The sequence below is a fragment of the Callospermophilus lateralis genome, chromosome X, assembly GCF_048772815.1.
Source record: "Callospermophilus lateralis isolate mCalLat2 chromosome X, mCalLat2.hap1, whole genome shotgun sequence".
Taxonomy (NCBI): Eukaryota; Metazoa; Chordata; class Mammalia; order Rodentia; family Sciuridae; genus Callospermophilus; species Callospermophilus lateralis.
In genome coordinates this window covers 9,743,454-9,767,168 of record NC_135325.1, presented here as the reverse complement: position 1 = coordinate 9,767,168, position 23,715 = coordinate 9,743,454, and the positions used below count along the sequence as shown (strand labels likewise).

At 33.1% G+C, this 23,715-nt stretch overlaps 1 protein-coding gene across 4 annotated transcripts in view; it reads right to left on the bottom strand.

The window, feature by feature from the left end:
- The window catches only part of Cnksr2 (connector enhancer of kinase suppressor of Ras 2), a 256,176-nt gene extending 232,795 nt beyond the window's left edge, over nucleotides 1-23,381 (bottom strand). For all 4 annotated transcript variants that reach the window (XM_077107065.1, XM_077107066.1, XM_077107067.1 and 1 more), the window contains exon 1: nucleotides 23,318-23,381. In XM_077107065.1, the coding sequence (XP_076963180.1) occupies nucleotides 23,318-23,381 (64 nt within the window). The remainder of the gene's footprint in view (nucleotides 1-23,317) is intronic.
- Between the last annotated feature and the right edge of the window lie 334 nt (nucleotides 23,382-23,715).

Below are 23,715 nucleotides of genomic sequence, written 5' to 3'. Positions count from 1 at the left end.
GCTCTTTTTGTTATCAGCAGAAAAGCAATTCTTCAAACTTAGGTAAGATGAACTAAAGAAAAATAAAGGTTAGTGTTGGGTAGAATTCTTACTTAATTAGGGAGGCCATATGATTGAGAGAAAATATATAGTAAGGCCTTTAGAGTCAGAGGGGCCTGGGTTCAATTCCAAAATCTGTCATTTACCATAAAAAGTCATGTAACTTAATTCTCACATTTAAACTTGGTTAACAACATCTACCCTAGAGATGTTGCTGCAAAGTCTAAATCAAGTCCTTAAAACATGAAAAGTAACTGATACATAGTAGGCTCTGAATGGTTACTATTTGTACAATTATCTAGTTTCACATTTATTATAGAGTAAAAGTCTCTCAGGAAAAAAGGTTATATCATTTCTCTTGTTTTTTTTTTTTTTCCCAGAATGAGATACACAGTGATCTAAACAAGGCAGTAAGAGGAAAAGTTTGCTCTGACTGATTCTGAAGGAGAAATTTACCTAAACATAGAGATTGTTATATGTTGTATAGGTTTCTATACCCTACATAGGACTTAGTACACTGTTTAAATAGAGAAGTACATACGCATACACACACACACACACACACACACACACACACACACACACATCATGACTACATAATTATGAAAGTAAAAGGGAGAAAAATAGGCCACTGAAAAATGATGTGTTCAAAACTCAGAAATTATATTTATCTGGTTTCAAAAAGAACTAATATGAATTATTTTGGAGCCAAATCTTTGAAGCACATGTCATCACCATTTTGGTTAAATGTTTGTAGATTTAGATCACTAAGAAGAAATAAGAACTCATACTTTTTTTATTTTAAGATCCTCTCTTTTTTACCACATAACATTATAAAGTCACAAAGTTGCAGTTTACACTTAAAATTTTCAGCTATTCCGACTATCCTTATAGTGGATTATCCAATCATCTCACTATTTCCTAAATATTTTTAACACAGTTTTCTAATTTCATTCATAGTACTATTTATATTCCTGACATCCTGGTATATAATATAATTCCTACTTTAATGAATCATTGCTCAAAAAGATACATCTTGGCCAAAAAAAAAAAAAAACAAGTTTGAACAAGATATAGCTGTGCATTTAAATTTCAAGACTATAAAGGACTAAAACACTTTTAAGGAGCTAAGAAGAAAGGATGATTGAAACATAAAACTTGTAAAATATTATCTTTTGTCCACAATTTTATCTCATCCACAAACCCTCTAAAATTTAGGTGGGTTTGTCCAAAAAGAATTGAGACAATTTATTAATTTAAAATAATATTTTCTTTCTAAATTTTGAACTATCTGGTCATTAAAGCAACAACCTTTGAACTTTTAGCTTAAGAAGAAAAATTATCAAGAAAAATGTTTAATCTATATAAACAGATAAAAGGGAAAGCTCTGATGTTTAAGTAAAATGTTTATTAGGTCTTGAAAGAGACAAAGGAAAAGGACACAGAATACTATTGGCCCTGCCTCTAAGTTTATATATGACAAAAAAAAAAATTAAAAGAAGGAGTAATTCTCTGAGATTAGGCATTATCTGCTGGGGTTATTTCATTCATTTGACAAATATTTGTTGTGCCCATGTGCCAAACACTATTGAAGTCTTCTGAAACTCAGACATTGCTAAGTCCTAATAAAATACTATGTATAACCAAATGAAAATATGTGGGATTCTATATTTCAGAAGTATGACATTTTACTAAATGGTGAGAACCCGGTCATCTAAGTATTTTAAGGCTGCATAAATGGAAATTATTTTATCAACTCATGTTGGGTTGAGGTGTATATTGTTGGCAATGGAATCTTTATTTCTATTTTAAATGTCTCAATAGTTTTTTATTTTTCTTTAATTTCACTGTATAATTTCAGAGATGTTATACTGGAATGACTCAAAAATATCTAATTATTTATATTCAGCTTCAATTGAGGTATTACTTTATTGCGGATTACTGGCATGACACCTAATGGTAGCAATAATGATAACCAATACTTTTCCAGCTCCTACTATCATCTTGGTATACATTATCAACCTCTGTCTACAATCCCCCTTTGTAGGTAGAATTGGTGGTGGTACTACTAATACTAACAGCCAACATTTATTTAGAACTTACTAAGTGCCAGTGACTATGACACATCTTTTACATAGATTATTCATAATAAACCTTAGTATTCTTTGAGGTGTTATTTATTTACTTTAAAAATAAGAAAATTGAAACTCAAAGAGGTTATTACACATCCAAATCCATATAGTCAATAAGTAACAAAGCTTGAATTTAAATCTAGATTTATTTGTTAAATCTAGATTTATTTGTCTTCAAAGATTATATTTTCTCTCATTGTAATACAGTGACTATTTATGCTAGAGCGAGGTAGTTATACAATGGTCATGGTAGACAGCTCAGAGAGGCCTATTATTCAGGAGTACAAGCCAATGTGACTTAAAACCTTTAAAAATTCTGACAAAACTTAGAATAAGTACATTATGATCACCTAAGGGAAAGAATAACTGTACTGCCCTAAAAGGCTTTTATGGTAGACTCCAATGTTTACAGTGATTTTAAAAAATAACTAATTGTGTAGGTTGTTAAATATCATATTTTACTATAAAAATTCTAACATATATACAAATAAAAATATTATCTAAACATACAGAATGAGTGCTGTTATTAGAAAATTATGTGTTTCAAGCAAGTCTAAAGATATAGGAAAAACCGTCTCCAAAATAAATTTCCTTTCATTTGAAGGCTGTACAATAAACTTTCATATAAAATACATATAAGTTGTAACTTGAAGGCATACATTCAAAAATAATCAATTCAATTAAAGGTTTTGTTTGTTTTATATAAGGTGATTATTTTAATCACACACTTATAATCATTAATAAAACATTCTTAGAACAATATTTATGCTTGAAAATAATTTAAGTAGTTGGAGGTGAGCAGTTTCTATAGTTCCATATTTTACTAGTATTTATCAAGGATAATCAACCAAATTTTCTACTATTATATTACTGTTCTGTAAAATTATTAAGGGCTTTAGATATATGTACATATTAGAAGCCACCAAACTTCTAGGTTAAATTAACAGCTGTATATATTCAGATAGGACAAAAGGGTCATATTCCAGTGCTACCTGGGTTTTTGAGACTAGTTACCACATTAAAAAAAAAAAAAAATAGGGGGGCTGGGGTTGTGGCTCAGCAGTAAAGCGCTCACCTAGCACACATGAGGCACTGAGTCGAATCCTCAGAACCACAGAAAAATAAAATAAAGGTTACTGTATCCACCTACAACTAAAACAATTAAAAAATATAGTAACAAGGTGGGTGTGGGTGTTACTCAGTGATAGAGTGCTTGCCTAGAATGGATGAGGCCATGAGTTCGAACCCCAGCAAGGGTGATGGTGGGGCCAGGGGAACAAGATTCAATTTTTGAGTTCTTTAATTTTAACATATCATTACCATTTAAATTTAAAATAAAACACAACTATCAATTTGTGAAACAAGAACAACTAAATTAAGAATTCAAAACTGCTGGTTCAATATAAGTCATAGATTTTAGTTTTTACACTTTTTAAAGTTAATTTTTCCTGGAACTTAGACATTTGAGAAACATTTCAGTTACATCATGTGCCAGTTTGCCATTTGCCATGGAACATGAAGAGCCCAGGTGGCTGCCAATGATGTGAACTTTTCCTACTAGCCCCACAAGTATGAGTCAGTGCTGTCCTGAGGTGACCACACTTCTGATGGTGGCAGGAAACATATTATTCTATCTCTGACAGCAGCTATCAGAAAATGTGCATAATGACACAGTTCATTCTTAAGTGATTAAGTTACATTATTTTGTCTTTCTTAAAGAAAGACAAATCTTGAAAAATACAATACCTAAAAATTAACATGCAAAAGAAATAGTTCCTAAAGGACAGTAAATTCCATTAGAAATGTTCAGAATAGAAATACAATGACATTTCATGGGTGAAAGAAAAGGTACCTTCAATATTCACTTAGTTATTGAATACTTGGGAGTATATAAGAGACCTACACTAATATTAAACTTGAAAAATCTATTACTGTATTTGTTTATAATTTGTTACTTTATTTAGTCATATCTCCCTATTTGGAAGCCACATATTTACTTAAAAATAATTACCAGAAATCTCATTATGAACATGTAATTTATGTACCTCACTAAATGATAAATGCAGATATCATACTGGTATAGTTACTCTCAATTTTAAGTAAATAAATATTCTTTGAAATATGATTGAGATTTTTGAGGCTTTAACCAAAACTCAGACATACAAATTCTGGAAAGAAATAGGAATGAGAAGAGTACAAATTATGCAAATCCACTATATATAAACAATATCCAAAATAGATTTTTTAAAAAAGCATATCATAATCAGATCTCACAACATATTTTAAAATAATTCTGTAGTCTTGATCTTTTAAATATTTTTTGATGTATCATGATAGGTATTTGTATTTGGTAAGGACCAATTTATTCTAGTAGTATGATTGAAGTTAATTAAGTGATATAAACAGTTCAGGATTATAGGTTCAAAAGTTAGTTCAAATACATACTTTTGGAAGCAGGTATAATATTCATAATTAAAATGAAAAATCATTAAAATAAGGGAATTACAATAAATTATTCAGCACAGTAAACCACTTATTCAGCTCTAACTGACCTCAAAAAGTACTCTGTGCTCAGATTTCTGCTTAATCCTGTTATACTAGAGTACACTAACAATCTGCAAAGCTTTAGAAAATGAGATGTAAAATCATTGAGTCATAGCGCACAGAGATTAGAAGACCTTTGGGAAAAGTTTCTGCAGCAGTTAATAGCATTTTAACTCTCTATAAATGGGGTTTGGCATTATACAAATCTTACATTTGATTATGATAAAATGAAATCTAAAATAAACATTCTTAATGAGGGGATTATTCTATGAAGCAGACTTGTTGCATGTGTTAATCAAGACGTGCTCTAGCTTTGACATCAATAATCAAAAGAATTCATTCTTTTTTGTTCCTAACATAGATCTTCTCATAACAATGAAAAGATATATGGAATATACTATTTCTGAGCTTTCATATATTGAGTTCTTTTGTCATATTAATTTTGCTACTAGGAAGATATGTGAATTCAGACAAGTTCTTTAATCCCTCTGACCTCAGTTGCTTACATGTAATACGATGGCATAGGACCAAGTGATTTCCAAAAGTTCTTTCTCCTTCTAGATTTCTATCAATTCATCTCATAGACTCTACAGAGAACAAGAGTGTCAGTGTGTAGAAGAACTAAGCATGTTCTTTTGTAAAAGAAATGTCACAAACTGTTTTAAATAATGATGCATTTCAATAATGAACAAAAGAACTGTAATTGAATGTGTTTCAAAATTGCCTACCAAATATTAGAACCATACATGTTAGAAGTCTGTAAAAATAGCTATAAATTTTGCTAAGAATTTACAGGCATATTTATGGAAAAAGAAAAAACTAAAATAAAAGGAGAAAGATTTATAATCTAATATCTAGGAATTTCCCAGGCAGAATTTGAAATGGTAAACTGGCCCTGATGGTCTAGACCTTGGGGATTCAGATCTACCTAAAATATGAAAAACATACCTCTGTTTTTGTTACATAGAAAGTGTTTGTGTAAAGCACATGCAGTTTTGTGCTTGGCATTTAATCACAGGATAGAAAAATTAAGCCAAAAAATTCAGAGGGCTCAACTGTCTTTAGGTGTCACTAAAGCAGATGTAAGTAATATCAAGAATTTCCATTATTTACTACATCTAATCCAAATACAGGAATAAATTTAAAAGTTTAGAATCACAGAAGACTAGAGTTTTGAAGGTAAACATATCATTCAGCTTTCTTTTACCACAAAGGAAACCAGAAATCCAAATTTATCATAGATAGGTAACACTGATGGATAGAAGTAGAATTTTAAAAGCAATAATTTAAGATTACACGGTTAAAAATGAGTTATGAAGCTCAAGGGAGGACCAAGAAAATCCAAATGGTCTTCAAAGTCTGGATAAAAGTGTAAAATTTTGTATACTGTTGGCCACTATCATCTACAAACACATCAATATCAAAAAGAGTGAAGAAGCTCCACAACAAAATCATGGTGAACAATAGTTCTCAAAAGTATTAGAGTCAACATTGTTACATAGTTATACTGGCTAAAAGACTTAACTAAATTGTGTATTTTAAAAATTCTTGTAACAAATTTTATATATAAGTTATTATCACTTACACAAGATGTACTCGTGTAGGGTATATACAGCAGTTTTCCAAGGAAAACACAAATAGAAATCACAACACAAAACTAAGGAAAAAAACAAACCACTGATAATAAAATAATAAAAACTCATCATAAAAGCTTTGGGAAAGTACACTTTCCAACAACCACTCTATAGAACTTGGGAACTAATTTGCAAACTTAATGCTTCTCAATTATCTATCCAAATACCACTTGTGACACATGAATGAGAAAGGGCATTGTTTTGTTAGGGATTCTCTTTTGTTTTCAGCACTCCAAGCACAAATGTATTGGTTCATTTGTTTCTTGCAATTCACTGGTCTGCTATGAAAAGTCAATAGTTCTTATCACTTAAAAGACCTATAGTGCTCATAAGTGCTTACCATTTTCACCACACAGATTCGTTAATAATAATTTTGATCACCATGTATACAACCTGTAATGATAAACCTCATATTCTAATCATCTAATAAAGTCAGAGAAATGAAACTTCAATGACCATGAACTTTTTGATAAAATAATGCTGAGAACTACTAACGAACCATGATATACAAGGTCTATTACTGAGATAATAGACCTGAGATAATACTGAGGCCTATACTATTGGGACTTAGCCAGGGATAGTAGAGCTATCAACAATATCTTAGGACTTTTGTATTGAGTTCTTGGTAAAAAGAATAGGATATATACCATTATAATAATTAGGCTTAAGAAGTCAAATGATCATCTGACTCATAAAAGAAAAAAATAATTTGGAAAGTTACATTCTAATAAAGCTGTTAGAGATTTTTTTTCTAGTTCTGTGAAGAGTGTCACTGGTATCTGAGGGAGATTGCACTGAATTTGTAGATTGCTTTTGGTAATATGGCCTCTTTAACAATGTTCATTTTGCCTGAACAGGAAGATGGGAGGTCTTTCCATCTTCTAGGTCTTCTTTGATTATTTTATTTGGTGTTCTGTAATTTTCACTGTAGAGATTTTTCACCTCCTTGGTTAGATTTATCCCTAGATGTTCTATTTGCTTTGAAGCTATTCTGAATGAGTTTCTTGATTTCTCAGTGACTACATGTATAGAAAAGCTTCTGATTTTTGCATATTGATTTTGTATCCTGCTATATAGCTGTATTTGTTTATCAGATCTAAAAATCTTCAGGTGAAATCTCCAGGGTCTTCTAACTACAGGATCATGTCATCTGTAGATAGAGACTATTTGAATTCTTCCTTTCCTATCTGTATCTCTTTTATTTCTTTCTCTTGCATAATTGCTCTGGCTAAAATTTCAACTACTAAATTGAATAGGAGTGGTGAGAGTAGACATCCTTGTCTTGTTCCTGAGTTTCCTTGTTCAGTATAATGTTTGCTTTGGTTTGCCATATATAATATTTATTATGTTGAGGTAAGTTCCTTGTATACCTAATTCCTTCAGATCCTTTATCGTGAAAAGATGTTGAATTTTGTCAAAGGTTTTTGTGCATCTTTTGGGTTGATCATGTGATTTTTCTTTTCTTTGATTCCATTCATGTGGTGTACTATATTTATTAATTTAATATGCCAAACTATCCTTGTGCTCCTGGAAGGACACCACATTGATCACAGTGTACTTTTTAATGTGATGTTCAATTTGGTTTGAGGACTTTTGCATATTTTCATCAAAGATATTAGTCATTAGTTTCTTTTCTGTCTTATCCAGTTGTGGTACCACAGTGGTACCTGCTTTATAGAATGAGTTTAGAAGCATTCCTTCCCTTTCTATTTCATGGGATAGTTTGAGAAACATTGGTGCCAGTTCTTTTTTAAAGGCCTGGTAAAATTCAGGTGTGAATTCATCCAATTCTGAGTTTTTCTTTGTAAAACAGAATGGTACTGGCATAAAAAGAATGTAGACCAATGGAATAGAATAGAGGACACAGAAATAAATCCATTAGCACTAGCCATGTGAGTTTTGACAAAGGTGCCAAAAACATGTTGGAGAAATGACATCCTCTTTAACAAGTGGTGCTGTAAAAACTGTACATACATATGAAGAAGATTGAAACTAGATTTCTTTCTCTCACCCTGTATAAAGGTCAACTCAAAATGGATCAAAGACTTAAGTATTTAAGATCAGAACTTTGCAACTGCTTGAAGAAAACAGGGAATACCTCAAGATAGGCACAGGCAATAACTTCGTGGATAGGACACAAATAGCTCAGGAAATTATAGCAAGAATCATCAAATAGAACTGCATCAAATTTTAAAACTTTTGCACAGTAAAAGAAACAATTAACAAAGTGAAGACACAGTGTACTAAATGGGAAAAAATCTTTGCTGGATACTTTTCCAACAGAGGATTAATATCCAGAATATAGAAGGAACTCAAAAACTTCACACCAAAAATGAATAACCCAATCAATAAATAGGATAATGCACTAAACAGATACTTCACAAAAGAGTATGGATGGCCAATAATTATATGAAAAAATGTTCAATATCTTTAGCCAATAGGAAAATTCAAATCAAAACTACACTGAAATTCCATCTCCCTCTAGTAAGAATGGCTATCAAGAATATGAAAACCAATAAATGTTGGCAAGGATACAGGGAAAAATAAACATACACTGTTGGTGGGGATATAGGTTAGTATAGCCACTATGGAAATCAGTATGGAGGTTCCTCACAAAACTAAAAATAGACCTACCATATGATCCAGCAGTACACTTACTGAGTATATACCTGAAGGAATTAAAGTTAGCATAGTACAGAGATATCCACATACCCATGATTACTGCGGCATGATTCACAGTAGCAAAGTTACAGATCAGCCTAGGTTCCTGTGACCAGATGAATGAGTAAAGAATATGTGGTGTGTTCATACACGTACATAGGAATACACCACAGTGAATCTTAACATTGTGTACATAAACAAGACTGGGATCCTAATTAGAATAAGCTATACTCCATGTTTATAAAAATATGTCAAAATAGATTCTACTGTCCTGTATAACTAAAAACTAAAAATAAGAGAAAAGAATTTCCAAAGAGAAAAAAGAAGAAAATATAGTATATACACAATAGAATATTACTCAGGCATAAAAAAGAAATAAATCATGTTATTTACAGGAAAACAAATGGAACTAGAGATCATAATATTAAGTGAAATCAGGCAGACTAAGAAAGACAAGTATCCCATTCTTTCTCTCATATGTGAAATCTAAGGTATTATGGTTTGGGTATAAGATATTTCCAGAAACCTCATGATTACATTATGAGAACTGTTACCTAATCAGTGCATTAATCCATTTGATAGATTAATAATCTGAAAGAACTACTTTGTAATAACTGTAACCAGACAAGATGTGACTGGAGGAAGAAGGACACTGAGTGTGCCTTTGGGGTTTATATTTTCTCCCTGGTCTGTGGAGCTCTCTTTTTCTGGTTGCCATGTCCTGAGCTATTTTCCTCTGCCATGCCTTTGGCCATGATGTTCTGTTTCCCCTTGGGTCCAGAGCTATGGAGTTGGCCAACCATGGACTGAAACTCTGAGTCAAAATAAACTCTTCCCCCTTTAAAGTTATTCTTGTCTGGTCACAGCAGTGAAAAAGCTAACTAAAACAGCATGTATGAATATGTCACAATGAAGCCCATTATTCCATATAATTAAAATGCACCTTTTTTTTTTCAAAAAGCTGTTACAGAAAGAAATGGCTACATCAATAATAAAAGCTAGTAAGAGAGGAAGGACTCCCAGGGGAGAGACAGTCATCTGACATCCATACCCCAGATACAGTTTAAAATCAACATAATATATGCATGACATATCTTAAGGCAAACATATATGAGCTATATCCAATAATTTATTTCTAAGTTGGAATACTAAAATATTCTTTTCCTTAAAGATTATTTTATACCCTATATAATAATACATAAATTATTTTTTGCTATTGTCAAAATTTACTCCATTTCTTCCAGATCACAACTGGAGAATCTCAACTCAATATTATAAATTGTATTGTCTAATACATAAAGGTTTTCCTACTAAATATCTTCCCCTTTAATCATTTTATCAATCTGAATGAGATGTAGAAATGGAGGAAGGGAAGGATGCAGTAGTGAATCTTTTCAAATGGCTACTAGGGATAAAGATGTTTTCAGCAGTCTTGAAAAGGCATCATCTAGGATTTTCATTTGGGAAAGGAGAAAAACAAATTCATGGTGGCTGATAAGACAGTGGCTTCTACACAATGATTACTCTTTAGTAACTTTATTGCAGAACTCATGTCCATCTGCATTCTGAGAAAGCTTCCAAGTCTACTTCTCACCATCTGTATCTAACAAGTCATGCAAATCACACAATTTTCTTCAAATATTCTGTTTTTAATTATGTTAAGGCTGTCTATATTACTGTAATAACTAATCATCAGAAATCTGAAATTTTATTAAAAATATTACTAGAAAGTTTTGAGAACAACTCTAATCTAAAAGTTGCCCACTTGCTCTAAGCTATTTTAAAATATTGGAGAATGTCAAAATGCCAAACCATCCTTTTCAGTTACATAGTCAAAGATCCATTTCAAATGTTTGCTATTTAATCCATAATCCACACAGGTTGCCCTTTGAAGAATTCTTTAAACATTACTAAAACAAAAAAAAATCACTTAAACGAAAGAAAATACCCTTCATTCTTGAAAATATACCTCACGAATACCCAAAAGCAGAAGCATTTCACAATGAGCACATGAATGCGTATCTACTATGGTACTCATGGAGCACAAAGTCAGAAAAAGACACTTAGCAAACCAGGGAGACAATTCTACAACATCCACATCAATATCAGAAGACCCTCACACTTTTTCAGAGCAGCATTAATAACAAAAATTCAAGTAAGCTGAAATTGTGATAATTATAATATTTCAATTTATTATGGCAAGAAAAAAAGCATCAAGTTTATACATTAAATTCTTGGTCATAGTTTATTACCAGAGCCTGCTTCTTTTAGAATTTTTGCACCAGTAAACTAGCAAACAAAGAAAATCTCAACTAAAAAGGCACAGGAATTAAGTATTAAAATAATTCTGCCTTAAAATTTAATGTAATTTCTTGGAGATGTGACCAAAGGAGTTCTTAAATTTCAACCATGCTCACAACCCAAACTCAGTTGCTAAACACACTCCACATACTTATTATATGATGAAAATAAGGTGTTACATTTAATGACAACAAGAAAAAAATTGACCTCCTTGCCGAAAAGCAATCAGAAAAGGTCTTTTAGTTATAGTCATTTTCACCAAATCTGTCCCAGGCAAACATCTGCTCTATGTAAATATGTGTGCTTATTTATACACACATTTATATTTATACAGCTGAAAATCAATTATTAGAAACTACAACATTTATTTTCTCTAAATTTTTCATGCCTTGTTTAACATTCCTACACAAAGTGTATGCAGGAAACAGAAACTACAATTAGAATGATTGTTAAGAATCAGGCTTTGTTAACAAGGTTTAGAATAGCACACTCTTCTGTCCAAGAGTTTAACTGCAAATTGGTTAACAGTGAGGTAAAATAAGGGCTAACTACCAGTAGTCATTGTCTATGTACTTTATGCTTCCTTTTCATAGACATATTTCTTGATTAGCCAAAGGTAATGGGAAAAAATCTAATCAAGGAAAAGATTAATTGTAATAGAATGGAAACAGGTATAACATTCATTCTAGAAAATTATTTTTTCAAACCACAATATATATTCATAAAATTTAAAAAAATATATTTTTCATGTGTGGAAAAGCATACAGCAGTTTATAAAAGAGACAATTAAGGTAGAGGATTCTTGACACCAGGCCGGGGCCAATACTGCATTTCAGGAGCATTTTGAGAATTTTGAGTTTTAAGTAATCACAATAATTGTGTTACTGAATGACTGTTAAATCAATGTCTGAAACAATCTCACACAATGAAGAATTGCTCATATTACAAGTGACTTTTTTTTTATTTGACAGTGTTTATTATTAGTAATTCCAGAGAAGCAAGTCAAAATTATTTCATGAGACACTGCTAATCTTCTAAAATTACCAAACTTAAGAATATGATAAACTCTAATTTTATATTTAAACATAATTTTTATTTTAGGATAATTTAAGATATATAGAAGCTGTAAAAATAGTATTAAGAGTTCCTGTATACCCCTCACCCATATTCTATCATTAACATCTTATATTCCTTTGGTATATTTGTCACAACTAAGAAGCCAATATTGGTACACTGCTATTAAATTAAACCTATTAAATTAGAATTTCATTACTTTTTTTCCTAGTATGCTTTTTCTTTGCCATGATACTAGCAAGGATACCCTAATAACCATTAATCATCATGTCTCCTAGGCCTCCTCTAATCTGTTTCACACAATTTCCTTGCTTCCATGATCTTAACATTTTTGAGAAGTACTGACTGGTCAGATATTCTTTCAAATGTCCTTAATTTGGGGTGTGGTTAATGTTTTTCTCATGGTTAGAATGGTGTTATGGGTTTGGGGGAAGAGACCAACAGAGTGCCATCCTCATCACATCCTATCAAGGGTACACTACATTGAATTTTTAATGTGAGTATATATGTTATATTGTCTATGAATTTTATTTCAGGAGACATAAAAGAGTTGTTGGGTTCTAAAAGATTAATGTATAAAAAAGAATAAAATACATCACAATGTGTGTATCACAATGTGTGTATCTATTTGGATTATGATTTTTAAAAAACTGTATGAGAACTTATAACATTTATGAAACCAGAAATTTGAACTAAATACTGATGATATTAAGGAATTAATTTGGTGTGATTAAATACTGGTATACTTCTCTATCTATTATTCTGCTTTATTTATTTTCTGTGTGTTAGTTTTCAGTATAAATATAAGAATTACCTGGCAAAAGCAGACTCATTTAAAAAAACTTCAAACATAAGAAACTAATGTCTTTAAACATAAAATCAGAAATATCTTAAAATTAATGGAGATGGAAATTTATGGTATTACTTCATTTTTCTATTACCAGAATGCTTTTTAACATAGCATATCAACAATTATTTCAAGGAAAGTGATGAAATTCTAGAAAATAATGAGCACTTTAGGAGAAAAAAAGGTGTTTTAAATAATCAAATGGACAAGGCTAATACAACTTCAAAATATGATAATTACCATATTTCATAGCTGTTATTTTTAAAAAGTGTCTATTGTCTTGGGTACTGTAACATCTTTTATAAATATTATAACTTCAAACTATTTTCTGCACAATAACACTTTAAATTGTTTTCAGTTCTTTAAAATTTCTAGTCTAAAGCAAGCTTACCACAATTCTACTAAAAGAAAACAAAGAGAAATAGAAAGCATCATCTTAGTACTGTCACTCTAAACAAATCCTACTTTAGGTTCCTGTATATGTACTCAGATATATATTTAGATGCATATATAAAACTATATGCAACACTTCAAAATATAATGTAAACAGAACTGAACTTTTCATTATCATTTTACAAATACTCAACTGATAAAACATCCCTAACTCAACTTGATCACTCCATATTTTGTATTTATTTCACAAGTTTTTGATTAATTATGATTCAACTTTCACTAGCACTTCAGGTTACTTTTGTGAATTACTAAGCTATCATATCATATCACAATCTGGTCTACAATAATGATTTTCAAACAAAGCGATTTTAGGAGACCAATTAACATTTGGTAGATACATAAGGGTTTCCAAGATATAGAAATGCACTGAAAAATGTCTGTAAAAACATTTATGGAATGCAATGCTAACCAATGATCAGTTAATCTGAAAAAATAAGTCATTTCTAATAAAATGTGAATCACTTATGAACATCTTTTATAAGGAACCATGTACTTTTATTAGTAATTCTTGGAGTACCAAATATCTCCTTAGCACTGAGTTGATAGAAGTAATGAACTGAGCTAGGTTTTTTAATGTAGGTACATTCTCAATTTGGGTGGAAAGGGGACATCAAATTCCTCACTATAAAATAAAAAAGCTGTCACCAAGACTACACTTGTGTGTAGTACCTTTTTTATTAGCTAGAGTCCTATTCCGAGTAGAAACAGCTCACCATACACACATTCTGTTATATGTCAAATGGACCCAGCAACCTTCACCTTAGCAGACACTAGAGAAATTAGGCCTGATGGAGAAGACATCTACCTTTCTTTAAAAAGTATTTCCAGAATTCCTTTCATGTCACATCTACCTCTGGTAGAAAGGCATGGTGGAAATATTATGTACTTTTGAATCAATTACAAATCAACCAAATGGTCTAATAAAAACAAACACCTATTCAATAAATATTTGAATATATATAGGACAATTCATTCAACATTTCTAAGCAAAAATCTCTCTAAGCAGAAGTCTCTTCATTTGTAAAGTATAGATAATTCCAATATTTCAGGGCTAGGATAAGCATTAAAGATAATGTAGGGAAAGCACCTATGACAGTATGTGGCATGTAGTAAGCACTTGTGATTTCTGCCTCTAAAGATTGCCAAAACAACTTATTCCTTAATTTAAAAAATCTGATATTTATCATGCACTTACATACCAGGCATTGTTTTAAGCATATCATCACAGAAAAACTTAGAAATACTATTTAAATTGGTGTTTCTATAGGTAATACTGCCACTCCCATTTTGTAAAAATGAGAAAATCCAGATCTACACCAGACCTCTACTGATTTGTTTCAGGAATTATTTGAAAAAAACATGTTGCAAGCCTGTTTTTAAAATAGTAGATGTATTTAAAACAAAATTTTAAAATTCAAGCAAACAACAAGAAGAAGAGGAGAATATGGGCAACATAAAAAAGAGCAACTAAATAAATGCATATTTTATCCAAAGACTATCCAATCTACCCAACAAGACTAAGAACATTAATATATAACATAGCTTTGTGTGCTACACTTGATATTAGTTATGTAACTATGCTTTTGTCATATATTAATGTTAGTGCTTGTTTTGGTTTATTTAATAAATCTTGGTTTTGAAAGCAATTTTATGTTGTGCCAAAATACGCAATAGATGAACATCTAAAACCAAATTATTGTATGTTAGTAAAATTTATACTTTAATGAACTTATGCAAATACTGACAAACCCTTTCTTTCCTGAAATTGCAAGTATAATGTATGAAAACTTCTATTAGAATTATAATTAAAAATGAATAAGAAATTAAATATGTCTTTAAAATTTTAAAAATTTTATTATCTTGAATAGTTGTGAGTCAAACTGGGTACTATTTGCAATTCATAGTTATCACTAGCTAGAACACTAAAATGCCTGAAGATGTTTTAAGAGTTTAAAAAAAGCAACATAACTATGTTAAGGTCTTAAAATTTTCACTTATTTTGTTTTGTATTTTAACAATTATACAGTGAAGAGGGGTCAAACTGTATTAGAAAAATCTTGATAATTTGTTTACCAGTGATGTCTCCTAGCATGTAATTCACAAAAATTGCACATGGGACAACTGTTTCAGCAAGTTATGCTTTACAAATAACTCTCTACATATGTTCTTAAGAAGTACTCTTCAAAAAGTTAAGTCAAAATAAATTTATACATAATTTTAAAACTTTAAATTATTTTTAAGTCAGAGAGTGATGGAAAATTACACACAAAAATATTGATTGAAGGTGAATTTTAAATACCTTAATTTTAATCCTATTAATAAAAATGCAAATCCAGCACTAAATATAATAAAGAAGATAACAGTTTTCATTAAACTAAGGGGCTATTTTTCCACTTTATGTCCATAATTAACAATTAAGGGATAGTTTATTCTCATAACAGAAAAATAAATATTTATATGAAAACAATGCATTTTATCACTATCATTCTACCATGTGTTCTAAAATATATAGATTTTTTAAAATACCAAAATAAAGAAATTAGAAAATTTGAATGAAAGAAAATAAACAAATGCTTAGAATAAGAGGTACATTTCCATTTTTAAACTAGTAAGTATCTGCTGCTGCCCTATTAAGTGACATAAACAAATGATATTTCCACCATGTTTATAATATTTATGGCATAAATACAAAAGTGTCATTAGTTCATTAAAATTATCAACATTTTGTTATAAAATGAGTCTAAACCATGATTTAAATCATTGAATTGGCTAGAGCAACAAAATCCTACTTCACACTGTATTCTGGCACACAACGTCCAAGTTGGCACAGAAGTATCCATTATAGCACTATAAGGGACATTATGTGTATTGTCTTTTAGGAAAACAGATTTGCTGACAGACCAATAATCTGTGAGTAAATTAATTTATTTCTTCACTCAATATTTTCTGAGTGCCTATTTCATACCAGATACTTCCTTATACATTGTTACAAAAAACAAATCGGGCCCCTGCCCTCATCTAGTGCAGGAGTTAGACATCAATCAAATAATCGTACAAATTAATGTAAAAGTATAACTGGCAGATGGGACACAGAAGATACATATGGTACTAGAAGAGCATATAACTGAGGATTTGATGTGATCTGGAAAATAGACAAGGCTTTCCTGATGTGTAGGAGGAAAAGCTTGAGATCTGAAGGCTGAGTAGGGATTAACTAGATGAAGAAAATAGGGAAGAAGAAATACATGAAGTTCAAAGGCCCAGTGGTGGACAAACAGAAAGACTGAAAGGCAGCCAGCATAGTCAGTGCTGGACATCTATCTAGCTTACCTCATAGGCAATAACCAAACCTTCAATGGTGTCACAGCCATGTAAGGACTTCGATCTTCATCATAAAAACAATCAGAAGCTATCAAATTGTTTTAAACTGATGAAGGTGAAAAGTGAGAGAATAGAATCAGTTAAGAATCATTCTTAAGGAGTTCACCTTGATTGAAAATTTGTGGATCAAACAAATAAAACAAAATTAATATACTGTAATTATCATGACCTTGACAGAAAACAGGATAGGTTGTATTTTGCCCTTCGGAATGATAAGAGATTAGGGGAAATGGAGCACACTAATTTTTACCAGTTCTAAACTTACCTAGCATTTCTCAAACTTTTCCACATATGTACACATAACTGATGAACAGAATGTACTCATAACCCTGGAGGTCCAGGGAATGCAGCTTTAAACAGCCTGCTGCAAGCCTAAAATTCTTGTCAATGCCTCTGGTCTCATCTTTAAAATCATACTGATTTTGCTCTATCCATCAGGGATAATAATATCCACATTTGATTTAATATGAAAATAATGTTTAAAATGCTTAGCAAAAATCAACTCTTCTGTTAATTTGGCTTTCACAACCACAGAAATATACCATTTTGAGGAGTACAGACCTATTGATATTCATGAAAACTGTGAATTTACCCACTGAATGTCATTCAACCCAATAATGTCACATTGAAGAGCACACTTGGTTTTTGGTAAGACACTTAACCAAGACAAAAAAAATCATAAAAAGCAAAAAGTTTTAGACTCCATTTTTTTAAACTTACCATCTCTCCCTCCGCCCCTTTTAAATTAGTACAGATGTTCCATCCTTCTACTACTCTTTATAGAAGGTAACACTTCATGTTTCACAGTTAAGTCTTATGTGTGAGGTACTGTAAGGAAGTCACACCAAAAACTAAACGTAATTAAGAGTAAATTAAGCTTTAATCTAAAGTTACTCTGCTATAAATGAAAATGGTAATTTATCATTGCTTTAAGAACAGTATTAATATCTCCATTCTTCACATAAGAATATGGATCACTAAACGTCTAAATAACATTAATGATGTAATTAATCTTCAAAATAACTCATTTTAACATTATTTCCAAATTATTCCTGAGAAATGGATTTGAAACAGCTGTACCAATTCAATACACATTCTTTGTGGGCTTATTTTTGGCAGCCAAAGTTTTATAATGTGGTATTTATTTAAACTCAGGACATGATGAGAGTTTTATTGTCTCTGTGAAATGCAGATTTGTTCTTGTACTTTTTTGCCACCTACTCACACTCCTCCCTCACTTTACCCCTTGTGCCTACCTCTCCCCTTCAACCACACAAACCTAGATAAGTTCGTCTGGTTAATCACTCCATTTCAATGCCAGAGTCTTTTGCTGTACCTCCACAGTTAGGATATATCCCTCTTAAACAGCACCTTAATTATATAGTTTAAATAGTTGCTAAAACCTCACCCTCCACATGTGCCCCTTTCATGGTTCATAACATTATCTTCTCTTTCTACCAGTGCTGTAAGCATAATGCAACTTTTTTTTTTTTTAATTTACCCAGTGTACTAGTTGGTGCATGTCTCTGCCTTGGCATAGGTTTGTAAATGTCATTGTCATTCCTCACAGAGGCTAATTTCTCCAAACCAGAGAATAATTTATTTAAGATAATCCATTAAAACATCTTTCATGAAGATATACTAAGTAAATAATATCTGAGGACTAGAATACATACACAAAAATATATTCTTTCTTGCTAATCATGACTAAATCATGTGTTAACCTAAGGAGCAAATGTTAACAACACCTTAAGTAAAAATTTTTGTGAATTAAACATATCAAAATGGTAAGTGTCTTGTTTACATAAAATGACAAGAATTCCTGTTCCAAAAAAGTGTCAAATCCAAAAGAGATGACTGTTGGTGCCTATCTAGTCAAACTGCAACTGAAAAACATCTAATTTTTCAAAAGGAAATGATAAACCAATTTGATCTATTGTTCAACATATTTTCTTAAAGTCTTTACAGCTTCAATTTCCTGCCAGAAACTTACTTCTGTTCTCTCCCTCAAGACACTAAAAATTTTGACATTTTTCCTTTATCAAATTGAGATAAATTTCAACCTATGCTCTGAGTCCTGTGAGAGGGGCAAAATAATTACTAAAGAGCATTGTACCTGTCAAAACTTCTTTGCCTTCCTTATCAGAGACATTCTCCTTTATAGCATATATCTTTTATACTGAATGGACCTTATTCCTTGACTACATTTTCCACTATTATACAGATGCATGCAAAATATTACTTTTGTTTCTATACCTAAAATAATGTATTTCATTTTCTATCCTCAAGATGGCTGAGTCATCGGGATAGAAATTAGAAGTCAGGGAACGTCTCTTGAAGAAAATGGTTTATAATAAACAGGAAGGAGTAGCACAGTGATTATGGAATATGCTGAGAAAAGGCTATCGTAAAATTTAAGGGATTATAACAATACAAAATTGGTTAAAGCTAAATCACAGAGCCGATAAGACCAGCAAAGCAGGGACTGTTGGTTGACTCCAGAAATCATAATAATTTTATTTGACCCAGAACAAGAATAAAGACCCCTAGAAGAATGTTGTGCAGGAAGCTGGTCCTAGAAAATATCTACATTAGTTATGCGACTATTTTGAATGAGTCTCAAAGTTGGAAATGCTGTGAGAAGAAAACTTGAATTATTGGGTGTGATATGCAGAAGGAAAATTAATGATAAAATTAATAACAGGAGCCCTGAAGTGTTCAGAGATTTTTTGTTATATCACAGTAAGCAAAAAAGTAGAGGACTGGTGACTCAAACAAATGCAAATTATGAAGTATTTCTAGGTTCTGCAAGTGAACACAAAGGATTTGAGAAATAACTTGTTTTAGAGTAATGAAATAAGCAAAAAAGTAGAAAGTTATTGGTCTACTTTCCTATCTGTGGCTTTTTAGAATAATTTGCTCAGTTTTAATTATTTTAAAAAAATATGTTTTAAAATTTTATCAAAACTATAAGAGGACTGAATGCAATTTGCAATTTAAGGCTGGTTTCAAATGCTAAATGGCATTTGATTCTTTCCAAAAATACTTTTATGAAATTAGCTTGAAGGTTTATAAAATCTTTCTAAATAGCCAGAAGTACTTTCAGAATAATCTGGGATATAACTAGTTATTTTACTGACTCATAAGAATTTTGTGTATTTACTGGAAATTACATTGACAATGTGTCACATTGAGTTTTTATTGTCAATAGAAAATTTGGTGAGTATTTGATTTTATAAACAGTGAAGTTGGGTGAATAAAAAATGCAAGCCTTTGCTCATATCTTTACTAATAATTAAAATAAATTTTATATTTACATCTCCCTCAAATCCATTTAAAAATAGGTCAACATTAATTGCAATGTATAAATGGTCTTTCATAATCTTGAATCAATGCTACCTGTCAGCACATTTTCCTCTTCATTTTCTTCCCTGATGAGTGTGTTTCCATACCACTTCTATTAGTTGTCTAGAACCATATATATAATGTATATATACATATATACATATATATGGTCATATCTATCCTTTAATGATTGCTTTCTGTTTGGAGAAGAGAAAAATATCCTAGAAAGAACACAAAGTATGTACCTTACTAAACAGAGTTATAATTATTTATAATTGTGACCAGATAAAAGGATATACTAGATGCTTTAACATTAAGGGTGATGAAACTGTCCCATTAGGAGCATGCTCTGAAGAACTCCCATAATGTTGCAATTGTGCAAGAGCCTTATGCATTTATAGCACTGCCTTTATAGCACTACATATTATACAACACTAAATGAGTTTTAATCATCTCCAAGTTGGGACCTAAATTAGCAGTTAACTTTTAAACATTACTGCATCTGAGAAAAGGGTGAAAAGTATTTTTTAAATGTCTTTTGCTAAATTTTACTTGGAAAAAAGAATATAGAGGGGAAATTAAGGTAGTAGTATAAGTTACAAGTTGAGGAAATGTTCATTTCATTCAATTATTTCTTAAAATCTCATTTTTATATCATCTCAAATCAAATTTATATGAATACTGTGAACATTTTAGCAGAAAGAAGTTTGGGATTTGAAATAGGTAATTACATTAGTCAGTCTCTTCCAGTCTTTTGCTGGACAAAGACACACAAATTCTATCCTGGCTACCTAAATAAGCTTTACTAGTAGCTCTAAAATGCGTCACCAACAGGTATGAAAACAAGTTAAAAATAATGGGCACTGAATATCACAGCTAACAATGTTAGCCTAACTTTAAAGAAACTACCTTTTAGGCTGCAGAGATTTTTAAATTATTAGTGTACTGGAAAACTAACAATGTGTGTCAGATTATGTGCATCATATGCTGCACTTGCTTCAGTGGACCTAAACTGTGGAGAGAAGGGAAACTGCAAGAATGTAACTGGGTGGGAGGTGAAGAAGATGGAGTATACTGCACTCACTACAATCCTCATGAGAATTTGTGAGAGGTAGTCTATGAAGCTCATGGAATCAGGATAGCTTGTCTTTGAATATTTCAGCCATAGATTCAAAGAAACCTTTCAGACTTTTTAAAAGGGATTTTAATTAAGCATTCTTCCTTCCTACATATACTCTAGCTCTTTCTTCGATGACTTAGAAATAGAGAAGACAGATGTTTTTATCTGAGAAAGAGGGAAGGGGAGTGAATTGGTGGGAATCTAGGAAGGTGGAATTTCAATAGCAAATATGGAAAGAGAACAAGCAGCAGAAAAGATGGGCCAGCCACTGCAGGACTCTGTCTTAGTCATCTTTATAACCCCCATGGCACCTTAGCACAATGCACCGCACACAGGGGGGCAGTAGATAAATAATGAATTAGGTTTAATTCAATTCACTCACATTTATACTGTGCTTTGCGGTTACAAAGCCCTTTCCACATATTAGAAGAGAAAAAGTCAATGAGGAATAAAGGGGCTAGAATGGGATAAAATTAAAATAGATAAAGAAAAATCTACAGTAATAAGCAAAAGATAGAAAAGGTTCAGAAAAAGAAAGGGAATAAATTGAGTTTCTCCTTGTCAGTTTCAACCCTTTCCAATCATCACAGTTTTCCTACTGAAGTACCTGGGGCTTAGAAAGTATGACTGCTAAGCAAGCCCAAAGAAAAGGGGCTCCCTCACCTTCAGAAAGGGCATTTTCAAAGATAAGCCTAACTGATCTGACTAGAGTTCGTGCTCAGGTATATAACCTCAAGCAAAGCTCTAACATTCCAAGTGTCTTCCAATCGTGGCCAAGGGATTCCTTTATTCCATTCCTCCACTGCTCAGCATTCCCAAAATCTTGGGGAAGAGGTGGATCCTAGGAATGGACTGGGGAGGCTTTCTACAACCCCCCAAAATCAGACAACAGAGGGAGGTAGTGAGGCAAGATAGCCCAGGGACTAGAGAAAAAGCCCACGTTTGCGACTAAGAGGATGAATGTCTATGACTGTAGTTGTTGAAACTGCCAGGGGCAAAAGGCAGTGGTAAGGGCTTCAATATGGAAGAAATGAGAGGTGTACTTGAAGGCGTCTTACAACTGGCGTTGAGCCCCTAACAAAAAGCCACCAGATCCAAAGCCTCAAGCGGCCTGAATCTTGGCAAGCAGAGGGCAAGCGAGGATGCGCAGGAAGGAGCCCACACAAAACCAGCGCCTATGCTGTCCCAAGGGAGGCATGTTTTCCCCACTCTGAAGTAGCGTGTCTCCTGAGAATTATCTGCCCAACATGGGGGAGGGGGTTCCCAGCTCCAAATGGGGGCGACCGCGTCCTGGCCCCATTATGCGGGCTTAAAAGTTGCCAGGAGAGTTGGCGCTACACACACCTGGCAGGGGTAGCCACCAAGGGGGCATCAGGTTTCCCAGGAACAAAGAGGTCCGCAAAGAGGAGACTACGGAACCAGGTCCTTGACGGGGGCGGGGGGCTCTCCCTGAGATGGGAGACCGGGGTCGCCACGTCCTCCCGGCCTTCGGGGACGCCGAGGGGAGAGTGGAGTGGGCAAGATTCGCCTCGCCAGGATTCCACCACCCGGCTTCCTGCTTCCAACCAGGTGGCGCCCGCCACCCTCTCTCTCTCCGCGCCCCTCTGGCTGGAAACAAAAGGAGCCCGGGGACCTTGAGCCCCAGTCAGCCTCTAAGGAACCCCGCCGCCACCCAGCATGCCAGGATAAGCTGGTGAAAGGTTCGATGGCGGGCTGTGCCTCCGAGGGCGCCCCTCCCTTCCTCCCTCTTGCCGGGACCCTGCGCCCTCCCCACAGCAGGCATTACCTTTCATCCAGTCCACTACTTGACTCGGAGACCATTTGCTCACAGGTTCCATTATCAGAGCCATGGGCACAGGGTTGGTTCCGCGTGGGGCGCGAAGCTCAGGCACAAAACGAAGTCAGCAACCTGAGCCGCCCTCAGGTGGGGTCCGCCGCAGCCTCCCAGTGTCAGTGGCACGAGGAAAGCGGCTTTTGTGTGTCGGGTCTGGAGGCTGCAATTTCTCTTAGCCCGCAACTGGGAGGAAAACGCGCCGGGGTGGCGGCTCCGCGCCGGGTCTGCTCAGTCCCAGCTGAGGCGGCGGCCGTAGCTGCCGCTTCCGCCGCTCCGCTCCGGTCTCCGTCCCGGCGGGGCTTCAGTTCATGGTTTGCGCTGCCAAGAGTCGCGGGGTTGAGGGAAGGAAC